The sequence below is a fragment of the Macaca mulatta genome, chromosome 17 (assembly GCF_049350105.2).
Source record: "Macaca mulatta isolate MMU2019108-1 chromosome 17, T2T-MMU8v2.0, whole genome shotgun sequence".
In the NCBI taxonomy this organism is placed as follows: Eukaryota; Metazoa; Chordata; class Mammalia; order Primates; family Cercopithecidae; genus Macaca; species Macaca mulatta.
This window is the reverse complement of record NC_133422.1, coordinates 22,204,087-22,223,151: the sequence shown is the minus strand read 5'-3', so window position 1 is coordinate 22,223,151 and position 19,065 is coordinate 22,204,087. Positions and strand designations below refer to the sequence as shown.

At 40.0% G+C, this 19,065-nt stretch overlaps 1 protein-coding gene across 29 annotated transcripts in view; it reads left to right on the top strand.

The window, feature by feature from the left end:
- EPSTI1 (epithelial stromal interaction 1) overlaps positions 1–19,065 on the top strand; it is a 306,029-nt gene that overhangs the window by 106,961 nt on the left and 180,003 nt on the right. For 5 of the 29 annotated variants that reach the window (XM_015120985.3, XM_015120984.3, XM_077974435.1 and 2 more), the window contains one exon: positions 4,708–5,507. The exons of the other annotated variants lie outside the window; for them this stretch is intronic. In XM_015120985.3, the coding sequence (XP_014976471.1) occupies positions 4,708–4,716 (9 nt within the window). In that variant the 3' untranslated portion in view covers positions 4,717–5,507. Of the gene's footprint in view, positions 1–4,707; positions 5,508–19,065 lie in introns of those variants that run through there. 29 annotated transcript variants of the gene reach the window in all.

Below are 19,065 nucleotides of genomic sequence, written 5' to 3'. Positions count from 1 at the left end.
AACCGTTTCTTTACTTAGCTTCTGGGACACTGTACTCTCTTGGGTTTTCATATACCTCTGTGATAACCCCTTTTCATTCCTCTTTGCTGAACTCCTTGCATCTTCCTGCCCTCTCAACAGTGAAGTGCCTCAGGGATCTACTTTGGACCACTTTCTGAACTGATGTTCACTTAATACCTTGATGACCTCTTTCATTCTTACGAAATTAGATGCTCGCTATATGTTCATGACTCCCAAGTTTCTATTTCAAGCCCAGACCCCTTCCTCCAAACTCCAGACTTGTGTACCCAGTTGCCTACCCAACACATCTCTACTTATCCAAGGTATGTAATACACATTTCAGCCTTAACATGTCTAAAACCTCACCTTTGATCCCCTTTACCCCAGTGCTTTATCTGCACATTTTCCTGTTTCCATAATGGTGCAATCTCTCTCTCACACCCACACAGCTAGCCATCAACAAATCCTCTTGACTCTTCCTTCCCAATACATCCAATTCAACAGCTTCTCACCATCCTCATCATCATTATCCTGCTTCCAGCCTCTCTCAGTGCTCATCCAGATACTTGCAGTAGTCTCCTAGACGGTTTCCTTCCTTCCACAATTACTCACCTACAGTCTGTTCTCAATACAAGAGTGACAGAAGTCAGATTCTGTCTCTGCATACCCCTCCAATGGCTCCCACCACCCCCCCAAATCACTTTTAGTAAAAGCCAAAGTCCTTCCAGCAGCCTACCAGGTGCTGCATGATCCAGACCCCTTCTTAGGCCTCTGGCTCTCCTTCTTCATTTCTCTCTAGCCATACCAGCTTTCTTGCTGAGACACTGGCTGCTCTGTCTATACTATTCTCCATAATATCCATATGGTTTGTCCTCCTTCATTTACTTTCTTGAATTCCACGGTCTCAGTGGTTACTTTGGCATCCTAGTTAAAGCTGCTACCTGTCCTCTCACTCTGGCTCCTGCATTTCCCTTTCTAGGCTCCCCTCCCTTTTTCTACAGCACTCTTCAACTTCTAAGATACTTTTAAAACATAATTTCCTTGTACGTTTTGTTGACTGTTTACTCTTCACCTCTCCCTGTGGTGATTGATGTATGTTCCACGTTCTACAAGGGCGGGGCCATTGGATTGTTGTGTTCACGGACGTATCCCAGGCATAAAACAATAACTGGAACTTACCGCACACACAAGGAAACAAGTGGTTGTGATTCAACATCACAAACACAACAGACAGACTGAGGGCCAGATGATTTCGTTTGCTAAAATGATTAGATACTGAATTTAAAAAACATTTGATGAAATAAAAATTGGATTTGAAATAATGAGCAAAAAATAGGCGACAATGAAAGACAACCAAGCAGACTTGAAAAAGAATTAGACCAAAATGCCATTTCTTATCAATTATTTGGCAAAAAGAACCCTAAAAGATTGACGATATACTCTGTCGGCAAGGCTGTGGGGAAAAGGGTACTTTATGCATCATTGGTGGACATGCAAAGTGATACAAACACTATCAACAGCAATGTCGTACTGTCTTCCCATTAAACAAAGACCAGGCCTGTACATAGTAGAGCAAAATTCTATTAAACGTTCAAGGAACAAATTATTTCAAATGTCTAGAAAGTTTTTCTGATTAAAAAGAAGGAAGTATTATCCAAAATGAATAAGCAGGTAAATGTGACTTTGAATTAAAATTAGACAAAGACTGTATAGAAAAAAAAATAGACTCAGTATCACTTATAAACATAGATTCCAAACAATCACAAGATTTTGACAGGATAAATATGAAAAAGCATAACATACCCTGATGAGATAGGATTTATGCCAGAATTGCAAGCTTGGCTTATTGCAAACAAAACAAAAAACCTACTGAGATAATTCACCTCATAAATTATAAAAGAAACTCCATATGATCATCTCAAGGAGTACAGAAAAAGCATTTGCTAAATTACAATTCTCATGGTAAAATCTTCCAGCAAACTAGGAATAGAAGGGAAATTTCTTTGCCTCATAAAGGGATCAAAACGGTATAATAATAAAAAAACGTTAAAAATATTTCTGTTAGGCCGGGCGCGGTGGCTCAAACCTGTAATCCCAGCACTTTGGGAGGCCGAGGCGGGCGGATCACAAGGTCAGGAGATCGAGACCACAGTGAAACCCCGTCTCTACTAAAAATACAAAAAATTAGCCGGGCGCGGTGGCGGGCGCCTGTAGTCCTAGCTACTCAGGAGGCTGAGGCAGGAGAATGGCGTGAACCCAGGAGGCGGAGCTTGCAGTGAGCCGAGATCGCGCCACTGCACTCCAGCCTGGGCAACAGCGTGAGACTCCGTCTCAAAAAAAAAAAAAAAAAAAAAAAAAAAAAAAAAAAATTTCTGTTAAACAAGAGATATAAAGATTGAAAAGGGGGAAAAAACCTTTATAAATCACAGATGATACAATTATTTATGTTAAAAATCCAAAAGAATTTACATTCAAATTATTAGAAGAAAAAAACGCTTGGCAATGTTGGTAGATATAAGATCAATATGTAAAAACTACATTTCTACACATTAGGAATAAATAAATCTAATTAAAAGATCCAATCAAAGATATGCATGAGCCTTTTTAAAAAATTCTAAAATTGGCTGGGCATGGTGGTTCACACCTGTAATCCCATCACTTTGGGAGGCTGAGGCAGGCAGATCATGAGGTCAGGAGATCGAGACCATCCTGGCTAACATGGTGAAACCTCGTCTCTACTAAAAATTCAAAAAAAATTAGCCAGGCATGGTGACGGGTGCCTGTAGTCCCAGCTACTCGGGAGGCTGAGGCAGGAGAATGGCATGAACCCAGGAGGCGGAGCTTGCAGTGAGCTGAGATGGCTACACTGCACTCCAGCCTGGGTGGCAGAGCAAGACTCTTTCTCAAAAAAAAAGAAAAAAGAAAAAAAAAATTCTAAAATTTTGTAGAAAGATACTGTGGAATAAATAAATGAAGAGTTATACCTTGTTAATTGATAGGAATGAGCTCTCAAATAAGTTATAGATTCAAATAAATTGTAATCAAAGCAAAGAACCAAGAGTAACCAATTTATTCCTAAAGACAAAGAAGTATAGATGGGAACTTAATTGTGTATTTAGTGTGGTATGCAATTGGTACCAGCACACCCAACATTTCTGAATTTTTAAATTTTTTTGTATGAGAGAAGGGGTAGAGCACATCACTGGGGGAAAACAGACTCTTCAACAAATGCTGTTGGGACGATTGAGTACTTACATGGAATTAGGTCCCGACATAATTCACAACATTTCTAAGTGGATTAAAGCTTCTAAATAGGAAGGAAGACTTTTACGTTTTAGAAAATAAGACAGGCTATTTATAAAATAGAGCTGAGGAAGGATTTTGTAAGACCCAAGGTATAAACCAAGAAAAAAAAAAAACCAAAAAAGTAACTGTACCTACATTAAATTTTAAAACATCTGTTCATAAAAGAATATCATACAAAAGTAAGACGAGAGGACATAAATTAAACTTTTATTTAGGACATGTTTTGCAAATAACAAGTGGATGCAATTAATATATAGATTAACAACTTGTATTAATATGTTAGAATTACTACTAAATTAAGGACATGTCACCATTTAAAGACTGATAGATGAGGACAGAGCTTCTCCAAGGAATGAAAGAAGAAAGTTATGCCTCAATTTACAGAGGCTTGGAGGAAATAGCAGAACTAGTAAGAAGTCAGAGCCAGAGAGAAAAAGGAAGAAGGCAGAAATTACGATAAAACCAAGCCATGGAGAGAAGCAGTGGCTTCTTGAAATGTCATATAGACACTTAAGCAGTAGGCCCCTAATAAGTGTGTATGTTAGGTGGACTGATTTTTATTTTTTAATGATTGTTAATTTAAATCAGTCTTCTCATATTTCTTAACATATACATTTATTCAATAATTGCTTTTATATGTAAAAAAATACATTTTGATTTTTCTAGGGTCCTCTATTAGTTTTTTTGAGGCACCTAAGGTGGGTCACTTAAACAAATCCCTTTAAATGATATTTCCTCTGATACAGCAGGTGAGGCTCTTTGGGATGCTGTGGAAACTCTTAATCCTATGTCTTCAAGGGCAGTTCAGCATTTCCTATGACCAATGAGGCAACCTGAGATTTTAATTTCCCCAAGTGTTAGAAGAAACAGCAATAGTGTGTATTCCATACATAACGTGGCCCAGCACTGCGGAAGGCTTGATAGAGGTCTCTTGACCCTTTGTACATGGTGTGAGTGGAGACTCATTAGTCTATCTCCCTACCTCAAGGTCCTCTTAGAAGTCACCTTTCTCCTGCATAATACAGCATAACCCTACTTGAGACATTTCCATTTAAATGGCTCTGTTCCACATGTGTTCTTCCTGTCCTAGCTGTAACTGTGGAGGTGGGTGACAACATTTTCGAACTATATTATTTGTGACCTCTGTTAGTCTAAGAACACAGCCAATAAGACATCACTTGACAAACCATTACATTATTGACCAAGACTATTTTGGGAATCAAATGCAATGTGACGTGAAAGAAAATAGTTTCGATGGTCATTTCAGTTGTTAATTTTTAAAAATGGTCATTTTAGCTTGATGCAGTAAGAGCGTTCTTTGCAGGAACTTCATTTTTGACTACAGAGGCTTTGACTTTTATTTTGCTGCTTGTGGTTATTTTCGTTTTCTTTTTCTTCCAGGGTATATGAGAAAATATTGACTCCTATCTGGCCTTCATCAACTGACCTCGAAAAGCCTCATGAGATGCTTTTTCTTAATGTGATTTTGTTCAGCTTCACTGTTTTTACCTTGATTTCAACTGCCCACACACTTGACCGTGCAGTCAGGAGTGACTGGCTTCTCCCTGTCCTCATTTATGCGTGTTTGGAGGAGCTGATTACTGAACTCATGTAATCTCTACTGCCAGGGAAATGCTACATTATTTTTCTAATTGGAAGTATAATTAATGTTGGTAAGGTAGAAAAAGAGGAAGTCGCTTGATGCTTTCAGGTTAATCAGAGCTATGGGTGCTACAGGCTTGTCTTTTTTTTTTTTTTTTTTAGCAGTTTATTTATAGCTCATTTCTGGACTTAAACTCTCTGTTTCCAGAACCCCTTACATTTTCTGCCCCATGAATTCTTTTTTTCTTTATGAAATATTTTTTTTCTTTTTTGTTATACTTTAAGTTGTAGGGTACATGTGCACAACGTGCAGGTTTGTTACATATGTGTACATGTGCCGTGTTGTTGTGCTGCACCCATTAACTCGTCACTTACATTAGGTATATCTCCTAATGCTGTCCCTAATGCTAGCATTAGGCTTGTCTTTCTAAGTGACACATTCTTATCTAATTCTCAGATCAGGTTTTGGAAAGCTTGGGGGTCTTTTTAGATTTTAATCCCTACTTTCTTAATCTGCGGTACAAATATGCACAAAAGAAAAATGTCTTATATTCTTTTAAACAAGTTTATAAATAAATTTTGAACTACTCTTGTACAAATCGGTCATTTTTATTTTTAATGAAAAGTTATTGGGGTTTTCTCTCTTGAAGGGCCTCCTTTTAATTCCCCTTTCCCGGCCATATAGATGAAATATAGTACTGTCATGACTGTTGGCTCTTGTTTGGGTCTTGACTTACTAATAGTGTTACCGTGATTTTCAGAGGGGAACAGTTTATCTCCAGAAAGGCCAATGTTTGTATACAAATCAGCTAGACACAAATATAGACATCATATGTGGTTTGTAGGTGTTTCAGAAATTTGTTTTTTCTTTGCTCTGTGCAACCTATTTCCTACTGCTAGTTAGTTCGCTTTCTTATTCACTTCTGTGACCTTGAACCAGTTCACAGACCCTGGAGTGTAAGAGTATTGATTTTCTATGCTGTGCACTCTAGCTTAGTCCCTCTGTCCCCTCCGCCTCACCATCCCCCAGCCACCACATTGTATAGCGAAAGCATTGTATTCAATCCTAGAATAAAGGTAAACACAACAAATCATCTTTGCAGCTGGACAACCAATAATACTTTGCGGCATTAAGAGATCTTCTGTGTTACCAATCACTCTGTTGAAATGAACTTTCCAAATCTCTTTATTCAGGAAAACATGGGGATTTGAAATTCTTGGGCCAAAATACATCACTGAGGGGTTCACAGAGCTGGGCAAGGGTGCGCTAGGAAAGCGCCACATTGATGGGTGGGAGGTGACAGAGAACAGATGGTGTCAGGCAATGTCTCTGGAGTAAATAATGCAGATATTCTTGGTTGCGTCTCCTCTGCCAGATGAAGCTGTGTTCATGCTGTTGACACTAATACAAAATGTTTGGTCCATTTGAAATCCTTGTCATTGCCTTATATGGGGGAAACTCAGTCCCCCAGCCCGTGTTGGAAACATCACCAAACTGATTGTCAATGTACGGCTGTAGCAGACATTTTACTGTGATGGCGTGCAGCCATTTTGGCCCTACACCTGCCGGCCTGGCTACCTTACGGTTGTGTTCGGATTTTTGTGTCTCTGCTTGGTGTGCCTCACTTGCTGCATTTTCCAGCATGCAACCAGGAGTTCATGTAGGAAAAAGGTATGCTTTCTTACTTTGGAAGCTCTCAGGGAAGTTGGTGTCAGTTTCTCCTCCACTGCCTGACCTACCCCCCACTCCAAGATTTTGTGCAAATGTGTAGTTCTATCTTTTAAAAATTGTGCAGATATGGAAACTTGTGACTTCATGACCAAAACTATCTAGAATATGTGTGGGGGTGTAAGCATCTTTCTTGATCAATTATCTATGTAGGCAGAGGTAACCAGGAAAGAAGCAAGAGTTGCTGCCTAAGGGAGCCCACCACTTTACTTTTCACATTTAATCTGCCATGTTGAATCAGCTGGAATAAAACCTGACTCGTAGATAACTCTGGACAGGAAATCCCAAAGTTCCACCATTTCTATACTTAATTTTAACATCCCTTTTTTTTTTTTTTTTTTTTTGTAGAAAATAAAAACAAGAAACAGATCATTCCAATGTAAGGTGTGTGTTATAGAAACCTTAGGCAATGCAGATGTGTAATAAAATATTTAATAAACTTTTAAACACCTTCGTGTTTGGATTTATCACTTTTTCCTTTGTGTTTTATTCTTAGTATTATGTTGATAGATCTTAAAAATTGCAAAGCAACAACCTCTACCCAGTGGCCTATTTTAACAAAATAAAGGATTTCCTCTACTACTGGGCTTAGTTATATTATAGTAGATAGGCAGATAGGAGCCGGCCAGGAGAGACCCCCCCGCCCCACCACCAGGAATGTCAGGCAACCATCAGGTGATGGTCAGCCAAGTGTTTTTTGTTGTTTCTTTTCTTTTGAGACAGAGTCTCACTCTGTTGCCCAGGCTGGAGTGCAGTGGCATGACCTCAGCTCACTGCAACCTCTGCCGTCCGGGTTCAAGAGGTTCTCCTGCCTCAGCCTCCCAAGTAGCTGGGATTACAGGCACCTGCCCGCCAGCACACCCAGCTCATTTTTGTATTTTCAGTAGAGACAGGGTTTTGCCATGTTGGCCAGGCTGGTCTCAAACTCCTGACCTCAGGTGATCCACCCGCCTCAGCATCCCAAAGTGCTAGGATTAGAGGCATGAGCCACGGCACCCGGCCGGTCAGCCAGTTGTTAAGCTGACTCTCTAAAATAATAATTGGTTGCAGCCCGTGCCAGGGAAAGGCAGTCTCCCAATAGATAGGAACACCTGAAACTGGTGGTCAGCAGCTTCTGATAAGATCTCAGGATTTGGGCGAGAAAGCTCAAGCATGTGCATTAAGAGGCAAAATGGCAAAGTTTAACTGATACATGACCTTCCAGGAACGTTCAACTGGTAAGGGAAGAACGTCTCAAGTAAGTATATGCACGACTCCAGTAAACACATTGGGCTTGCGGTGCCTCCCAAGTGCTGGCCGGCCACTGCGCATGCAGACAGCCCACCCCAAGGAAATCGTTGGCCCCAGAAGACTGCCAACATATAAAACCCCAAGTCAAAGGCCAAACCATGTACCCAATCTCCCAAGTTGCTCACTTGGCCTTCTTCCAAGTGTATGTGACTTCCTTTCATTCCTGCTCTAATTTTTTTTTCTGAGACGGAGTTTCGCTCTTGTTACCCAGGCTAGAGTACAGTGGCTCAATCTCGGCTCACCCAACCTCTGCCTCCCGGGTTCAAGCGATTCTCCTGCTTCAGCCTCCCGAGTAGCTGGGATTACAGGCATGTGCCACCATGCCCGGCTAATTTTGTATTTTTAGTAGAGACGGGGTTGGTGAGGCTAGTCTTGAACTCCTGACCTCAGGTGATCCGCCCGCCTCGGCCTCCCAAAGTGCTGGGATTACAGGCATGAGCCACTGTGCCAGGCCTCTAATACTTTTTAATCAACTCTCACTCCTGCTTTAAAACTTGTCTCAGTCTCTCTGCCTTATGCCCCTTGGTTGAACTTCTGAGGAAGCAAGAATTGAGGTTGGGGCAGACCAGTACGGATTCACTGCTGCTAACGGTTATAGATAATACAGGTCAGGAGATCTTATTCCATTCACAGGATAGGCCTGAGAACTCACATTTTTTGTACATGTTTTGTATGTTTTCACACTAGAGACATTTCTTGTGGTCCCTAAATACTTTATGTTCAAAGGAAACGTTGCATTTTTTTCTTTAGATTGATTTTTTAAAAATCAAGAAGGCCACATATTTAATTTTGAGATTTGGTTGTCTTTCAGAAAGTATCTTTAGAAAAATTACGTTGTAGTTATAGTAAATGTAGACATATTTTGAAGTAAAATCCTTGACATTTATAAAGCCGAAAAATTCAAGTTAAAATTCAAATTTCTGTGATAACTCTGGCTAAAAACTTCTAATTTTTAAAAACATGTAATCATAAAAACAGTGCCTACAAGCTCAATTTTAAATTTCAGGGTATTAAGCAGATAGGTTGTAATTAGCTGGACTTGTTTGTCCAGCTATGAGAGGACGTGTTTGGAAGTGTGGCTGCCAGAGGAAGGAAAAGGAATTGTGTTAGAACTATCAGCAGGTTGAAGAAAATAGAAAGTTGTGGGCTCTTCTTTTTTAATAACTCAGTGGACTAGCACATCTAGAAACTAGCGCCGTGCTGATGTGCATGAAATAATATCGGAGTGAGGTATAATAACATTTATATATGGAGAAAGAATATACCTCTCCAGTTACCATGAGGATTGCAGAGAGAATAAATACATATTAGGCATTCCTTTAAGGAAGGGGCTCTGATTTGGAATTCCTCCCTCCCTTTAAAAATATTCCCTTGTTTAACAATAGAGTTTAAAAAGGATCACAGAGGATTATTATTTTTTTCTGCTTATAGAATTACATGCTCAAAAGTGAAGGTTTTTTTTTTTTTTTTTTTAAGCCATATAAAGGCATATGGGAGAAGCATTTTCATGACATTTATTGCCATGTTGTTGTGCCATCTGCTGGGACAGAGGCTATAGGGAGAGCTGTACTGCAACACGCACCTCCCCTAGGAAGCTGATTTATTACAACCCCTTTGCTTTGCTGCTCAGCTGTAGGGCATGTGGTCCGAGCAGTCCTTCTCACCGTCCCTGGAGGACACTGACCACAGCTGAGCTGAAGGAATCATCGTCAGTCATCGGGGGGTGACATTTCGTTCTCTACAAAACGTTACACCAGTGACCGCCACCAGATTATGAACTGATTAGAAATTTCTATGTTTTAGAAAGCATAGTTGAGCTAAAATGAGTAGAAATTGTGCTTTAGTATAGAGAGAGCAGAAACTGATGGGAGAGGGATATTTGAAATTGGACATTGTAAATTAAAAAAAATCAGAAATCAACATTTAAATATATGTCTAGAGTTTGTTTTAAATGTGGCACAATGAAGACACAAAGTTAAGTGGTACAGGTCCTGTCCTTAGGCAATGGAGCGGTCAGAATAGGCTAGGTTATGGTGACTACAAAAAGCAGCCCCCACTTCTCCTTGGATTAGCAACACTTGTTTCTTGCCCATGCTGCACTTCATGCACAGGTCAGCAGAAGCCTCTGCTCACCTTAGTCAGTCAAGGACTGAGAAAGGCTCTGTTTGTTCTTATGCTTTCCATACACCAAGAGGAGGAGATGGTGGCAGTATTCTGTGCGAGGCAATGAAATGCTTTCTCCAGGAAATGACACATGCTACTTCCGTTCACATGTCATTGGCCTGAACAAATCATGTGGCTATTCCTAATTTTAAAAGTGTGGGAAAGAAAATCCTACAATTTTCTGCAATGTACAAAGGAGGAAGAGAACAAGAACATTTGTAAATAACCCGAATTATCCCCAGAAGGAACACACTCTGCAGTTGAAGAAGGAAGACACAGACATATGAAAGCTTAAGATCAAAGACACAAAGAAATATAAAACAATAGCAAAAACCCAGTTCAATTCAAACTCTAGTAAGGAACTAATATAGGCCAGGCACTGTGCTAGACATGGAGACTACAATATTGTACAAACCAGCCACTAAAGAACTCTAGTATGAGTCACACACACACACACACACACACACACAGAAAGAGAGAGAGAGAGTGGGAAAAATGAGATAGAAACTATGCAAAGCAATGAGACAAGAAACATAACACAAACAGCTTTTGGTACCATATCAAGTAGCTTGAACTTTTAAAAGGTTATAAGCAGGGCATGGACCTGATTAGATTTAGCTTTTTATTTTAAATAAATCATGAGTGGACCCAAGAAAGATAGGTTTGAGGGAGGAAAGCCCAGAAGCAGGGCAATCTGCTAGAAGGCTGGAGGTGATTACATCAGTTCAAGGTGACCCATGATGAGAGTCCTGAGCTAGAGCCGTGAGAGTATGGATGAGGACAAAAGAATGAGCATGTGTAATTCTCAGGATATTAAAAAACAGGGGACTTTGTGAATGAGTAGATATAGATGGAGACTGACGAATCGAAGATGAGTTTCATATTTCTAGCCTGTGTAAATACATTGATGGTGATGTAGCCATAAAGACAAAATTTGTAGTATTTCAGAGGAAGGGAGATTTGGTGTGGTCAATAAAGAGTTTCAAAGACTATAGAATAAAATTCCATGAGCTCAGGGACATTGTTTTGTTCAATGCTGTATTCTCAGTTTCGTGAACGGTGCCTAGCACGTAGTAGTGATTCAATAAGTATTTGGTAAATGAATGGATTTGATAAAAGAGGAAATTTTTTACAGATGGAAAGAAATAAGTATGGTGGTGGTTGGTGAAGGATTGGGTGCAGGGACATTTAAAGCAAGCCACAGTGATGCAGTGATGGTGGTGAGCATGTGTTTAGGGGACATTGAGGAGGGAGAATATAGAGGCTAGAGTAACTCCATCTTGTATACTAATCTGATATGTTGACTTCTGATTAATCCCAGTTCTGAAAATGCCTCTAAAATTTCTATTTTATCTACTGTTAAGAGTGTGTAATTACCAATAATTCCTGCCCTTAAGTCAAAATAACCTTGATGTTATCGTAAACACATACATCTTCCCCTTAGGCAAATTCCCTATGATTTGTAAGCCCTGGGTCTGTGGGGTAACAGTGTAGTGTAGGGATCCACCATTCGCAGCCACTTGAGATATGGCTTCTGTTCATAAATCCCTATTAAGTATTTCATTCTGAGAATCTGGAATTGTCAGCTTCTTTCTTCAGCTCCTCACCTTCCTTGGTCTTTGGGAGTAGGTTTTTATAGGTCTGCTCACCTCAGAACACACACACACACAGAGACAGAAAGAGAGAGAGAGAGAGAGAGAGAGAGAAGACTAGTGTGGTTGCTGCTCGGAAGTGGGAGACAAGATATAGGAGAGGAGAAACACCCTGGAACAGAACTTCTCTCAATGTTTTGGAATTTGTCCCAGTTAATTGGCCAACCCCAGGTGTGGTAATCGAGGATAGAAAGATTCCTGGGATAAGGATATCATATTAAGCCCCAAGCCCCGCCAATAGCAGCTGCTGATGCAAACCAAAGGGCTGGCTTTGCCCCTTTACAGGCAAAAAGGGAGTTGGCAATGCCTGTCCTTTAATCCCTGCAGATGGTTAGCAATGCCATGAGCCATAGCATTTTGGAAAAGGGGAACCACTGGGTTTCTGGAAGATATGAGAATGTAGCTCTGCCACTCACTAATGTTGAAACCTTAGACAAACTTCTTATCTCCACTTTACTTCATAGGATAGGTGGTAGACAAACTGATGGGATAAGTGCTCTTAAAAGGTAAATGTGAATGCAAGGTAGGAGAGTAGCAGGGAAATGCTATATTATTTTTGAATGAAAAGATACTTTCTCAACTCCTCTCTTCATTACTAAAAATGTTGGTCCTTCTTTCTTCCTACCTTATCACCATTTTCTAGATCACCTGGCCATGTATACATGCAGGCCTCAACAGTCTTCCTCTCTTCTCGTAATTATCCCTGCATAATTGATTGGCAGGGATGATCAATTCTACCACCACAATATCTTTAGCAACTTTCCCTTTTATTTCAAGTTTACTACCATCCTCTTTAATTGGTTTCTTGAGATGTTTTACAGAGACCATTGTCAGAAAAAAACCATTGGGTCTTTTTGCCTCCTGCACTTCACTTCTATGGCACAAAGGAATCTTTTGAGGAAGTGCGTGTGTCTTTTTAAGGTTTGTGCTAGCCAAGCAGGGAGAAGGCTTGGAATGCTAAGATAGGTACTCAACAATTGGAGAAGGCAGGTTTTAATGAATTCAAGAAAAGATTGTTTTAATTCTACTTCTCAAGAGGAAACTCAAAAGAATCGGTAAGCTTTCAAAATTATAATTCTATCTTTGCAATCACACATGTTGTCCATGCTGCAGACAAAAGGAAAAGACATTCAGAGCCAAGGTGGCTGCACACTCCCACTGAGAAACTCGGAGTTTTAAAAAGACGTGCCAAAAAGTGGAAAGAGGCACGCTGCCAAAGATTATGTGAAAGAAAGGCAAGAACCAGTAATAGATCAGAAGGACCAAAGACCAGAGTGAGCTGAGGCTTAGAGAAAAAAAAAAGTAAAGATAACGGAGAGCTCTTAAATTTAGAGCAAGAATAAGGGAGGAAGAGGCTCGCTGCCTGAGGCCAGTGGTGTGATGTTGATGGATGACATGAAGAAAACAGAACTCCTTTCCTCCCATTTAGTCCTGTCTTCTCTGTCAAGGAGAGTGATCTTTGGACTGAATAGGGTAGAATGAACATTGTTAAGAGAAAATTGAAGCCCAAGATGGGTGTAGAGATTATGCGAGAGCATGCATCCGCTGTAAATGAGCCGAAAGTTCTGGCTCTGAATGAATTACAGTGCAGAGCTCTGAAAAACGTGCGAATGAATTCTCCCTACTTAAGAGGGGGGAGCTTTGGAGGTGGAGAAGGAGAGAGAAGTGAAACCTTCCTTGCAAAAATTGTAACAGTGAGAAAATTATGGCAGTGAAAGAGATCTGATTTAACCAACCCCCATCTTGCCTTTAGCCTTCAAACTGCCCTTAATTATTCCTGGGCTTGGGTCTACCTAGCTTTGGGAGACATTTAGTTTATAGGTTAAATGATAATACCTTCCTTGCAAACTTAACCACCTTTGTAAAGCTAATGAGAGACCACCAGGCTAGGAGGAGGATGGGAGCCTGAATTCTGCTAAGGTGTAGACATAAACGATTGCCAGCCATTATTCCAGAGGTCACAGGGTATGCAACTTCCCAATTACTCCTGCAGACAACATCACTATTGTAGAACCTAAGATTGGCTTTTGAGATGTCTTTTCAAGTTTTATGCATGTCTGACACTGTTGGCTCCACCTGGACCCACTAATTGCTCCTGTGACCCCACCCAGAAGTGACTCAGTGCATGAGGACCATTTCCCACACTTTTATGATTGTACCCCCAACCAATCAGCAGCAAGCACCCATGGCCTAACTGTGCCCCCATCTCTTTATCCTTGAAAAACCCTAGCCTTTGAATTTCCAAGGAGACTGATTTGAGTAATAATAAATTCCTGTGTCCTGTTTAGCTGGCTCTACGTGTGTAAAATTCTTTCTCTATTGCAATTCCCCTGCCTTCATAAATCAGCTCTATCTGGGCAGTAGACAAGAAGAACCCACTAGGCAATTACAAAAGCAGGCCAACTGGAGATAAGCCAAGCCCATGACCCGGGAATTGTAGAATCCAGTTTTGGAAAGGACCCTAGATATCTACTTCAACCATTACCCAATGCATAACTAAATGTACATGTAGAGATGGTTTACAAAGAGTCAATGATTCTTATGATAGGCCCAGCTTATCTGGTATTTGATTCTCTTCCCTTAATGCTTAGTCCTTAATGTGGAGATCATTTTACAGTTGTCAAAATCATCTTTCTCCCGAAAGGACACAAAGATAGATATGTACCCGCCCCCCACCACGCTACACCCTTTGTTCTGCTCTCTAATCTTTGCACATACCAGAGATTTCATAAGTTCTGTGAGTACCTGTTTTTCTGCACGTACCAGAGATTTCGTAAGTTCTGTGAGTATCTGTTTTTCTGCACGTACCAGAGATTTTGTAAGTTCTGAGGCAAGGTCACAAGACATGTTGAAGTAAGATAAACTCTTGCTGCCATAAACCTGCTCTCCCGCCTCAAAGGTTGAACCGAAATATCAGAAATGGCGGGAACCAATCATAGTTAGCCAAATCGCCTTGTTCAAACACTAGCCAATCATATATCTGATTTGTATAATAACTCTATGCCCACTTTTCTTAGACTATATAACACTGCTCGGAGCTCAGTGGGGGAGCTCTCCTGCCCGTCTTGTTTCGCGAGCGAGTGAGAGTTCCAGGTTCGAACCTGTAATAAAGATCCTTGCTGCTTAGCTTTGACTCTGGACTCTGGTGGTCTTCTTCGGGGAATAAACGGTCTGGGCATAACACTCCTTCCTTCCTTCCTTCCTTTCTTTCTTTTCTCTTTTCTTTCTTTCCTTTTCTTTCCTTCTTTCCACAGACATTTGTTGAGTGCACGCTATATTGGTGGTGTGTAGGAAAATAAGACATAGCTCTTGCCCTTAGGTGTTTATAGTTAATTACAGGGAAAACAATCTGATTTTAGTTTTTACTTTTTCAACATGTAGTGATTAAGTGCAGAAAGAGCAAATAAAAATGTAAGATGAGAAGCTTAAATCTTCCTGTCGAAAATGAGTGAAGAAATTTACCAACTCCTTTTTTCTGTTTCAGAATGGTTTCCCTGCCCTTTTCTATGTAAGTGAATCTTTTTAGTGGCTAAATAAACCTCTGGGCTACCTCACAATCTGGAGTGTTTCCTCAAGGACCTGGGTGTCATCTCTTCTAAATGTAATCAACAAGGAAGCTAAGGCTTTAGCTTCCGGTTTCCTAAGAGGAGAGGGGTCTAACTTCAGTTGTTGTCTGACTCCAAATTGCAAAGCCTAACTAACGGTAATGGGATGTATCCACTTAGCTATACAAGAGTGAGAATTCTTTCTGGTCTTTGCCATTTCTTTAGCAGATTGCCTGTAATGTGCATCACTTTCTGGTTTAATGCTTATTTAATAATAAAACTGTTTTCCTTTTACCTTTGTAGAAAGCTTTTCTGGGTTAGGAGGACATTTCATTTTTAATTATCTTTCCCCAGGAATGCTCACTATGCACCAGGCACTCCTCCAGGCACCAGAGATATAGCATTAAAAAAGACAGAAGCTGGCCGGGCGCAGTGGCTCAAGCCTGTAATCCCAGCACTTTGGGAGGCCGAGACGGGCAGATCACGAGGTCAGGAGATCGAGACCATCCTGGCTAACACGGTGAAACCCCGTCTCTACTACAAAATACAAAAAAACTAGCTGGGCGAGGTGGCAGGCGCCTGTAGTCCCAGCTACTCGGGAGGCTGAGGCAGGAGAATGGCGTGAACCTGGGAGGCGGAGCTTGCAGTGAGTTGAGATCCGGCCACTGCACTCCAGCCTGGGCGACAGAGCGAGACTCTGTCTCAAAAAAAAAAAAAAAAAAAAAAAGAAGCTGCCCTCATGAAGCTCATATTCTAGGACAGATAGATACAAAACAATAAGAATAATATCTAAGGAAATCATGCAGGCAGCACATTAGAAGGCATAGGTGCAGTAAGCCATGTGTAAACAATTGAGTATGATGAGCTGTGTAAGGAACACTGGGAGTTCAAAGGAGAGAGAGGTAAGTTATCCCGGGGCAGTTGAGGACTTGATGTTTGAGCTGAATCTTGAAAGATAAATGATTTTGAAAATAGCTCGTTGCTTTGGGGGAGGAGTGGAGCTGGTATTCCGGGAAGTGGAAGATATTTGATCAAAGAACTGTACATGACAGCAGAGTACATTAGGGGAAGTCTGCATAATCAGCATCTCATTTGATACCATCAACAACCAGAGGCAGAGATTTTTTTCTTGTTCTTCCTTTTTCTGTCTTCTTTTTCCTCCTCTCCTGCTCCTTCTCCTACTCTTCTGGTAATGATTCATACTGTTGACGCATACTGAGTTTACTATCTGCTAAAATCTTTAAACTTTTTCACACACATTGTTCCTGAGTCATATCACCCTAATCTGTATTTGCTGGCATACGTTTTATTCTCAGTAACCTTGTATGAGTTTATGTGTGTGTATGTGTTGTGTATTGAAGAAGAGTTGAAATGACTGAAGTAGTTAGGCTGAATTAAACAAAACTCTGGAAATGATGACAGTCATCTCCCATACTTAAAGGTCTATCATGGGGAAGAGAAATCCATTTTTTTCCATGTGACTGTTAGAACTAGAGGGTGGTACTTTAGGGATATAGATTTCTACTCTGTGCCAAGAAAAGCTTATAGAAGTTGATTTCAGAGTTGACCAGGTATGTCTCTCAAGAAATCCCTTGGGGAGAGGGTGAGGTCTTGGAAAAAATACAGACTCCTGGGCCCCATCCTTGACTTACATCACAAATCTTGTTACCAGGGACCAGGAATTTGCATAACAGGGCCTCCAGGAAAATCCCCAGGTACACTGACATTTGGAAACTTCAAGAGAGTTAACATACCTTTTTTTGAGAGCCCTTGCAACCTGGGGAAACTTTGATCCTATGAGACCCTAGAAAGAGGAACCACAGAACATTCATTTTCTTTGGGATGTGGTGAGTCTGATGACTGTATAACTAGGATGATTATTGAGAACTGAAACTAAAGTCCTAAACCCCTCAGTCGACTGAACAGGCTGCCTCTTGGCCAAGAGGACCCCAGAGAAACCTTTTAAAAACTGAGTTTCTGGCTATCACAGGACAAGAGGTCAGACTCACCTCTTTATCTTCCCTCCCTTTTGTGGTTTAGACACAACATCTGACCAGCATTTAATGTTAAAATAGAGATCACGAGACTGTCAGAACAGACTTTTTGTTCACAATGACATACCACATTATAAACAGGACCGAAGTCCATGGTTAAGTCATGGACTCCTACAGTTAAAGAAGAAACTATGTTCCAATTGCCACAAGGCTTTTCTTTTTCTCTAGCAGCTAAACAGGCACTGGCTTTGAGATAAGCAATATTAAAAAATTGCAGCTCATCCACCAGCAGAGCTGACTGAGGCCCCCTGCTCCACAAGCCAGAACTACAGCTTTGATTGAATGAAAGACTGGTTTCAGTATCTTTCTTCTGATAAGAGACCACCTACAGATGGACTAGTTCTGGCCGGGTTACAGATGCTGTGCATTTGAGTGCCTTCCTTTCCCTGCTTCACCTTTTGACACATAGGGCTTATTGTAATATATTTCAATGTTAAGTCTCCACCCAGGGGAAACATGAGATGCATGTAACATGCATGTTTATTCAGTGTGTATGCCTTGTTCCCCCTTCATGAATATCTGGATGAAAGACTGTATATCTGCTCCTATAACCTGTTGAATATATACATATATTTGGCCAACCTGTTCAACAACATGTATATCTCATCCTTCTCTCCGTCAAAGTACCTGTTAACTGACAGAGGCCTCTCACAGAAGCTACAGTTCTCAGCCTGTCAGAATGGCCACACTGCAGGCTGTGACTCTTTATAACAAATAAAGTCTCCTTTCTCAATTTGTGATTTTTAAGTTGATACCATAGAATTTGTCTTTCAAATCAGGACACTTTTAAGAGTGAAAGGAAGTGCTAAAAATCCTGGTATCTTTTTTGAAATATTTATTTACTAATTGATAAATACTTTTTTATTGTATTGATAGATCTGCCAAATGATTATATTTAAACACTATTTCAAAAACATTTTTTTCTAGAAAGTAGAATAACATATATCTGTGTACACCAAAGAAAACTTTTGAAATGTCTTTACATATATTAAAAAGTAGAACTTTTAAAATAATGTAATCAGAATAATTACCCCTTTAGTCATTTTTTAAAAACACATTTGTCTTGAATACCATATCATTCTATTTTTCTAAAGAATGTTTTCTTTTCCTTATATGGTCTTGCTATGTTAAGATTTTAAATAAAATTGTCCAATATTTTCTTCAAATTTGCATTTAATGACTAATACATTTGAAAGGAACCTTCTCTGTAGACCATATCAAGATTGAGAATATACTCTCTTTAACGTACTTTATTTGTTTAGTTTCTTCATGTTTGGTGGGGATACACTTTGGTGTCTTCTTGTTTTTAAGACTTGCTACTAATAATCCCAATTGTCTAAACATGTGGAAAGCTAAAGTTTTTTGAAATTCCATTCATTGAAAATGTTGATAAAAGATTTCTAACTGATTTGGACAAATTCAGCCCAGATTTAGAGAGCTAATTCTTAGAATTCAACAAAAAGATACTTAGATTGATTTACAAATTATTTCTTCAAAGGCTCAAATATTTCTGAAATTCTCCTTATGGCAGACAGCAAAGAGAGAAAAACACATGATACTGCCTTATATTTAAAATCATTTTTGCAAAAACTAGTTTAGATATTTTAAGTGTATACGTATATATATTATTGATAAATTCTTAGTGACTGCTACCATTTTGATTGGTAGATTATTACTACTTGTTTGAGTACAAGTACCAATCATGTTGCACAACATCTAATTCC